The 9,433-nt window shown below is 40.4% G+C and overlaps 1 protein-coding gene across 1 annotated transcript in view; it reads right to left on the reverse strand.

Moving 5' to 3' along the window:
- Window positions 1–7,039, reverse strand: part of LOC102200745 (dipeptidyl aminopeptidase-like protein 6) — a 242,359-nt gene extending 235,320 nt beyond the window's left edge. The window contains exons 1-2 of the mRNA XM_005730425.1: window positions 6,892–7,039; window positions 6,733–6,800 (exon numbers count right to left, since the gene is read on the reverse strand). Coding sequence (XP_005730482.1) covers window positions 6,733–6,789 — 57 coding nt within the window. The 5' untranslated portion in view covers window positions 6,790–6,800; window positions 6,892–7,039. The remainder of the gene's footprint in view (window positions 1–6,732; window positions 6,801–6,891) is intronic.
- Window positions 7,040–9,433: the final 2,394 nt, after the last annotated feature.

Raw genomic sequence — 9,433 nt, forward strand, 5'->3', positions numbered from 1 at the left:
GTGTGTGTGTGTGTGTGTGTGTGTGTGTATGCGCGTGTGTGTGTTGCATTATTCATTTCACAGAGGCAGAGCTCTAAGAAGCGGATCCAAATCCCATTTCTTTGTGTACACTGTAAACAAGTTTCCATACAAATACAGAGGCACAAGGTGCATTTTTTTTTGCAGACACTGTGAAGACAGACTTGATCAAATTGCCACCAGGTAGCAGCTTTTATATGTGTGAGAATTGCATGAAGGAGGATCTTCAAAAGCAGAGACTGCAAAGGTTGTGCTATAAACGCGAATGAGCTCAGTTTGACCGAGGACGTCGCTCCTTTTCCCCCAGAGTCAGCAGAATGAGAAAAAGATTACTGGTGCTAATGAGCGAGAGAGGGTCTTGAGTACAGGAATTCAAAGTGCAAACATGATTGAGATAGGCCTTCTGATGCTAGTTTACTAGGCAGGGAGGTGGGGGGAGGAAGTGTGAAGAAAATCAATCATGATTTCCATAGACTCCAGTGAGGGAGTCAGAGTGATAACTGTGCATTACAATGGACCCCATGCATAATGAGAGCAGGGATCAATACTTGGCGCATTCATGCTGGTGTTTGCCCTGCTGTTGGCCAAAAAAGCTGCGGTAATTAAGGAGTCTCCCCTCAATCCAAATACCTTTCAGCTTAGCTCCTGAGCACCGCAAGGATCCGTTTGCTGTGTTTCCTCTGATGCAAGTTCAATATTTGTAGAAACAAATGACTTTTAGTTTAAAAACACCCCAAACAATCCATGCAGTAATAAGACGCACAAATAAGCCTCGGGGGAATTTAAATTATATGCCAAGACAAAAGTCCAATATTTCTTAATAGCAGATTTAGTCAAGTGATCAGTTTCCATTTGGGCAGCAGCAGTTAATGCATATTCATTGCACGAGACAATCAGTTTAGTTTCGTTAAACTTTCACAGCCTTGTTATGAATTTGTAATCAGAAGAATTTGGGGGGGGGGGGGGGGGGGGGGGGGGGGTTCTGGGCATTGCTGATGCAGAGATTAGCAAAAGTTGCAAATGGGTTGAAACTCAGGGAGTTAATTGGGATTTAGTGTGCGCGCAGGGCCGCGGGGCTGTCAAGGGCCAAGATAATCGAGCTAGCCTGCTGTGACCAAGGGGATGGAGAAGAAAGGAGCAGCGTGACACATAGAGGCAAAAAGTTAAGCTCTGAATTGATATCAGAGCAGTGGGAAACTTACAAGCAGCGAAAAGGAAAAAAAAATCCTAGATTTATTAAATATGCGAGTCAAATCTTGAACAAAATCGCACAGTGTAGCTGGAATCATAGAAAATGTTAACTAAAGAGGAGCTCTTTGACTATGGGATAAATCATGTAATCAAAAAGCTTCCAGCAAGAAAAGATCTTCCACTTATCAAGCACTGCCTACCTCATGCAATCCAATTAAAAAGCTCTGCTGTAATAATTATCAGTCCATCCAGTTAACATGCATGGCGGGGAGGGAGTTTTTGAGTTTTAGGAGCATAACTGCAGCATATATGGCAAAGCTGCTCTATTACTTTGCATTCAACTGCATGATGTGAACACTTTATTCCCAACAAAGTGTCTAATCAGTGTATATCCCACCAAGCCAATGCAAGACCCCCTAAGAGTTCATACATTGTAGTACAACACTGCCCTCTAGTGACCATTTGACCATTTTCATAATGTATTTGCTGCAAATTCCCACATAACATGCTTGTTTTTGCACCAATATGTGGTATATTAATCCTACAAGATGACATCAAAAATAGCCATCAACTATAGCTTCTATTTCTACTTATACACCAAGGTGGCATGCTCTAAATATGGCTATGAAACACAGTATGCTCAGTGTAACCACAGATAGGTTAAACAGTCCAGCTAAACAACATTAAAATTACCTGACCCACACTAGAGGGGGCAACATAATGTCTTAAGGTGACATTTACAAATTTATAAACTTAATAACAGAATAATTGAAATAATAAATAATAGAAAATTAGATTATTGGTGCTGCAACTAACAGTTATTTCCACTAGAATGTTATTTGATTAATATTATTATAATACAATATTCTAATAATACCATACTATATTATTAGATCTGCAACATATCCAACACACTTTGAAGACTCCAAAATTCTCAAATTAAATTCTACACACCACAAAAACAGACTGAGAACAGGGAAGCATGAGGGTTGAATGAGCCATCCCTACACATAATGTCCTACATTTCCCAGAATGCTTTTAGATAAACACATTAAAGGGACTTCCTCTTTTTTGCTGCACCCCTGCAGGAGGATCATGTGGAAACAGAGCACAATCGTAACATCAGTACGGGTTATAATAAAGAAAGACAGCTAGAAGAAGCAGCTTTCTCTGCCCCCACGAATTCCCCCAGATGTTCTTGCACATTATGATGGTTTAGAGATTTCTAACAGCACCCCCGAGCTTCAGCCCACCCCCGAGCTTCTGATCTGTGATAAGGAAGATGAGAGGTACTGTTGGTGTTACAGATAACACAATCAAAGTACTATAAAGCCATTTGTGATATCCCATCACCTCCATTTAGCTGTGGGAATAGCAGAAATCCAACAATGACATCGGTGTAGGAAACATCTTCAGTACAGGATTATTTTCCCTACTGGTTTCAATGGAATACCAAAGTATCCTAAAATAGTAGCAGCACACCTGCTGTCCATTCATTTCAGGTGTTTATAAACATGTCACATCTTGGCTTGAACTGATAAGCATGACCATGTGACCATGTGCTTTATACCATTGGGACGCCTGCAGAACCATGCAAACCTAATCGCTGTGTCATTAATCTATGAGGAAAAGTCTCATGGGATGGCTGTCAACAAGACTACAAATAGAAACTCCACAGAAAGAGAGAGGCGACTCATCAAAGAGTACTTTTCTGCAGCGTTAAGGATTTGCACAGAACCAAAAAAACAACAAAAAACAAAACAAGCAAGCAAAAAAACAAAACAAAAAAACCCCCAAAAACAAAATGGTTTGAAATCGCAGCACGTCCTGCTGGTGGGCTAAAAGTGGCCACGGGACAGATAATGAAACGGACACTGGTGTCTGAAGAGCCGTTTAATCTGATTCTATTTTCTCTCACAAAGTTGACGGGTAAGAGGAGATGAAAGATCCCAGAATTAGAACAAGCAGTGAGTGAAAGGACATCATAAATATTTTATGCACAATAATATCAGCGTGCTGGAAAAAAACAAAACAGAACACAGACAAACCCACGGCAGAAATGAGGACAAAATATTTAAACACAAGTCAACGATAAATAAACGACTCATATGACAGACAGAGAGACTACTGTGGCAGAGCATCCCAACCTGTTGGATGAACACAGCCACCTTCCATCTACACCAGTTAATTTAGCCAATTTTGCCATAATAAAAGAGCCACAATAAAAAAGTTTATAAAAAGATCAAATTGATATTTACTAGAACTGAGTTCCCGTTATTGGTGCGACCCTCTGACACAGCCCCAGTTTCTCATGTAATCCCTTTGGAAAATGAATTGCCCGCCCCTGATCTACACTATCTGTTATGGTTCACATGTTCAGTTTAAATGATCTGGATGCTATCTAACACTGTTAACATAAAATAGTTCAATTAAGTTCAATTTTATTTATATAGCACCAAAATCATGAAAACAGTCACCTCGATGTGTTTTATAAAGACCGTACAGTAACACAGAGAAAACCCAATAATCAAAAGACCCCATGAGGAAGGAATTGGTGACAGGAGGAAGGAAAAACTCCCTTTTAACAGGAAGAAACTTTCAGCAGAACCAGGCTCAGGGAGCTGTGACCAGTTGGCAGTGATGGGAGGAAGACGGGACATAGCAATGTCTTTTTATACAGCTTAACAGACATGTTTAGAAGTTAGCATTTATGCTCTAGACACAAAATACATGAATCCCGGTCATTTCGACTTCTTCTTCCAGCTGCTCCCTTTAGGGGTCACCACAGCGAATCATCTCCCTCCATCTCACACTGTCCTTAGCATCCTCTTCCATCACATCAACCCTCTACATGTCCTCCTTCGCTGCATCCATGAATCTCCTCTGTGATTTTCCTATTTTCCTCCTGTTGGCAGCTTCATATTCGACATCCTTTGCTCAATATATCCACTATCTGTCCTCTGCACATGTCCAAACCATCTGAGCGTTGCAAACTTCAACTCTGCCACCTACAACTCAGCCTCCTGTTGTTATGTCAGTGCAAGTGTCTCCAAACCGTACCTCATAACTGGTCTCACTACCATCATGTAAACCTTCGTTTTCACTCTTGCTGCTATCCGTCCGTCTCAAATCACCCTCGACACTCGTCTCCACCCCCTCCACCCTGACTTCACTCTCTTTTTCACTTCTGTTGTACATTGCCAATTGATTTGAATGATTGACTCTAGATATTTAAACCAGTAAGCCATTTGAGTTCATCATTTTATCCATGTATTTGCTGCATCTGCCTACTGTGTTGTATATAATATAATCCTGTTTTCAGAAAAGTTCAAAATAAAGTCAAAATAAAACTAAATCCTATTATCTGCAAATCATCCTCATCATAAATTATGTTGCAAAGGAAACCTATATAATGCTGACACTGAAGAATTAAGGATTTTTTAAACAAATAAGCTCATTTTAAATTTGAAGCGAGCAGCATGTTTCAAAACAGCTAGGACAGGACCATGTTTACCTTGTGTTGCATCACCTGCTCTGTAAGCGTTTCTGAAGAAGGAGACTATCCTCCCATTTTTGTTTAATAGAGGAGTTTATCTTTTCAACCCTGATTCTTTTACTGATGTAATATGGGCTGAATGTCGTTTGGCATTGTCTTGCTAAAATAAGCAAGACCTTTCCCAAGAAACTCCTCATCTACTGTTGCTTTGTTGATGCTGTGTTGATGCTGCTCTAAAACTAGTATACATCTTCTGTGTTAGTGGTACTTTTGCACATGTGCAAGTTCTCCATACAGTGGTATCTGTAACGTTACAGATACCATCCGGGATGCTTTAATTAGTCAAAATAAAGGGAGGTTTTCTACTTTCCTCTCAGTTACATAAACTTTGAACCAGAGCCGGGAGCTGCATTTCTGAATCATGCTTGTATGCTTTTTTTCTTCATCTTTGTTGGTTAAATTTTTACTTTGGTTTAGGAATCAAAGACTAACTGTTACTGACAATGTTCCTAAGTACATGCAGAGATTTTAACCACCATGTCTGTTATGAATGGAGTGGGTTCAGAGATTATAGCTGAGGGCTATAAATGGTTATTTTTTTCCTTTACTTAAACTGCTCTTTAGAAAACAATTTTTTTCTGTCTGAATTCAGTCATTCACAGTAATCCAAGATATCCAAGCCATCCATCTGCATCATGTACACGTTACTGCATAAGACTGCAAAAACTGTATTTTTTTACAGTCTTTCCAGACTTTCTTTACTTTTAACCAGAATTCTTATTTAAAAAAAATCATATTAGGTGAGCCAGTGCAAAATTTAGGAGTCATCTGAAAAGAACTTCCATTAACGATCACTCATCATACATTAAAAAAAGAAATTAAGCTCCTCAATGTCTCATTTTTTTCCATGTGTGACAGTATTTTTCCATCATTTGGCCTTTGCTTCTATATTAAAAATGTATGGAATTTGCAGGCTCGCGGCATGCGTTCGACTCATGTGTTTCATTCTGAAGTCCCCTGATTCCCAGTGTGAGTGGGCCTGCACCTTCACGCTGAGAAGGAAAACAAACCAGCCTCTCTCAATTAAACTGAGAGTGATAACAAACACAAAGCATTCGTGTGTAATAATATGTGTCCACACCCATCGAAACTCATTTACAAGATCTTTCTCGACACTTCTGTGAGTGGACAGGGACATCTCTAATCAGTATGCATCAATCCATAAACCCAAATATTTGTAACTAATGAGCAATATTTGTAAACACTTAGAAGTCTGCATGTGTTACTCCCGCTGGTGATGAATAAGGTTTCATCCTTCAATGCGCGTACACACACACACACCAGAGCCTGGAAAGCCCTCTATTCCTGCTCCTCCTCACTCCTTTCCATCTCTTTCCTCCCACATCCTCCAGCTTTTCTGCTTCCTCCTTGTTTAATCCCACCCCACACTCTGTCATCCACAGACCCTCTCTTCCCCATCTTTCTCCTAGTTGACTGCATCCACACAGCAGTAGAAGCAGCCTTGTTATGTGGGTCACAAGCTTGGTAAAACAGCTGTGGTACAGTATGTCATCATCTTGGATATGAGACAGCAGGTGCCTGTCAAGTTATTGAAGAAGAGATTTGAGGAGGAAATCCCATCAGTGTGGAAAAAAACTGCAAGTGAGCATCATAGTCATCATTTGCTTCTTTTTTTTTCTTTAGCATTTTTGCAGTGTACACAAACCAGCCTCGCTTTTCTTCTTTCCAAAACCTTAAACATAAACTGCTCACCAACACCCTTCCCTTCATTGAAACTGATTTCATTTTGTCTCCACGAGAAATTCTATCCGCGCTCATCTTTCAACATCTCCAAAGCGCACAGACGCGCAATAACCCAGCATGATGAAAACTGCGTCTACAGCTTTTTGTAAGCTTGCAAACAAACATCCAGTATCACTGGTATGCTCCTTCCAGCGCTGCGCCATAAATGGACGCTGGAAAGAGACTCTTAAATCTTAACTTCTTCATACGTAAGTCTTTCTTACCTTTCCTCCCTTGGAGCATCTGCGATACGCATTTGTGGCTCCCGCTGTTTGATTCATGGCGAAAACCTCTGCAAAAGTAAAGAACAAGCTGAAAGTTGGAGTCAATTTTAAGCAGGGGTGCACGGAAATCTGTGTGTGTGGGGTTGTTTTTTTTAATACCTGGTGCGCTGGATTGCCCTGGCTGTCGGTCCTCGTTGAAAAAGAACCGCGCTTGGTGTTCAGACTTACACTAAATTTTCTAAATATTTCCCCCGATGTAGTCCAGAGAATTTAATGAGGACTCTCCTGCTTGCTGTTCCAGGACAAAGTGCTGCTGATTATCACGCAGTCGAATATGAATCCGCTGGGAAGTTTCACACCAAACCAACCTGTAAAACTGGCTGCTTTAAATCTACTTACATTTTTTTGTAATATAAGTTGGTCTCTATATTCGAGCTCTCAGGATGATTTTGAATCAGACCTGCACAAACTGACGGAAACGCGCCTCTGTGTGTGTGCGTGTGTGTGTTCGCCCAGCAATTGCGCAAGCGCATCTCCACTGACAGCTTGGCTACATGGAGTTGAAGAAGGAGCCTGTCAACACTGCTCGCCCACTCTAGAGCAGCAGGCAGTAGGGACTGCAGGGTACACTGTAATTATGTATCATGAGGAACCGTATATGATACCATACTATGATAATGTGTTTGCTAAAACCAACAAAAACTCCTGATACTGCGCGTCGTATACGAGTTTTCCCTGTATTTGAGCTCCTTTCTGAAAAACAACAACAACAAAACAAAAACATCCTTGGAGGTTGATTTGTGTTATTCTCTTCAAAGCAGGCGAAAGTCAACTCTGAGTGACCTCTGTCAAATTTAAATTAGATGAGTGACACCAACGAACAAAAGTGAGAAATTGTCTCTGACGATTTCAATCATTATCTCTGCTTGAGGAAGTGGATTTGTTTAGTTTCAATTATAGCATAATAAATGAATGTTAAGAGGGCAAGCTTACACTGAAGTGTGGCAATTAGCTGGACAGGTTGGTGCTCAGCTGTGACAAAGTTGCTGTCACTCACTTTCACAAGGCTTTGCAGGATGGAAAGGAATTAACAGAAATACATGGCTTGTTGGCTTCACTTACCGAAATACACTTAATACTGATGGGTTTCCCACTAAAAGAAAAGTCTGCTTTAAAAGAAAACTGAAGTTATCCTTAAAATATATGTTGATGTTTCTTTTAGAAAAAGCACAGTGGTTGCTGATTTTCTGATTGTTGTTTATAAGTGAGTGACATCAATAATGTGATATCAAGCTGTGTAATTCTGGTGGAATTGCTTCAGCATTCCTCTTTCTCTAACTGATATCCAACCTGTGGGGTGTATGCACCAACAACTTGCAGCACCAAACCTTTCATTTCCAGCTTCAAACTCATGATCCTGCCTACACTGAATTTTTTTCACCTCCTAAGGTAGAACATTTTGATTCCACCTGAGCAGCTTCTGGTCTGGCTTCCTTCATTCTCTCCATCATATCAACAATTTTTCTCCCTTCATCAGTCATAGCCCATAAAAGTCTTGACATTCACCACCAAACTCATGCCTTCCCTCCTCTCTCACTGCCTCTGAATGCACCTTCCCTGTTTCCACATCTTTTGTGTTCAGCTGACAATAGCACAGTTTTCCACCAGCACTGTGTTGGCCAACAGCACTGGATGTGGTCATTGTTTGGCAAGGCCCCCAACCAATCCGGCATGGAAATCTTTTCTTAATTATCAGAATGTTTGATTTGGCAGATATTTTACCCCGGATGCTCTTCTGACTCATTTATTAATTTATTCAGGCTTGGGACTGGCACAAGAAGTACACTGCAGTGCCCCCCCTCCCCACCTGTGGCCGGTTTATCTTACCCTGAAATATGAATTGTTAATAAATGATCAAACATCTTGTTTCATGCAACTCAGGGAAAATGATACATAAATGATGATGGAAATGCTGTGAAGAAGCAATGCTTGCATCAGTATAGCAAACCCGAGGCTCCCTTCAACAGAACAATGACAGTCTGGGTTTCTAAATACAGTCTGATGATGCACCATCAATCCAGTTTAGTCAGATGAATGGATTTCTTTCACCAGTTGCATGAAGATATACAGTCTTATTGTTGGATTGTTGTAGCATACGTTACATCATTCAAATGTGGAAATGGATCTTTTGAAATTTAATGATAAAGACAATTAAGTGAGGCAAGGGTGGATTAGTAACTTATATCCCTAAGGCCTTTAGGGATAAAGTGGATTTCACCAGTCCCTGTAAAGAGAATGAAGACTGGTTCCGAGAAGGCAGAACTGGGTGACATGTTGGAAAACCAAACACTAAAGAGAACAAATCTGGGGTAATTTCTATAAGAAAGAAAATCACAGAGGACAGAATTCACAAGCAGCATCTGTGACATCAGTGTATTTGAAGTTGTAGTCCCTTAAGAAAGCCTCTAACTTCAGTGGTTCTACCTGTAGCACCTGTACCAGTATTTTTTTCAGTGGAAATTGTTCTTCTCATCCTTTTTTATACAATCAATGCTTCAGTGGAAAAGAGTTACAGTAAATTAGTGCTCCTGGAGCTCAAATCGAAGCCAACAGAAAGGTTCTGATACTAGAAATGGCTGTTATGACAAAATCAAACCAAGATTAGTTTCCTCCAGTTTCTGTTACAGTAGTTGCATCATCC

The sequence above is a fragment of the Pundamilia nyererei genome, unplaced genomic scaffold (genome assembly GCF_000239375.1).
Source record: "Pundamilia nyererei isolate P.nyererei 1_Seehausen unplaced genomic scaffold, PunNye1.0 scaffold00037, whole genome shotgun sequence".
NCBI classification, from domain to species: domain Eukaryota; kingdom Metazoa; phylum Chordata; class Actinopteri; order Cichliformes; family Cichlidae; genus Pundamilia; species Pundamilia nyererei.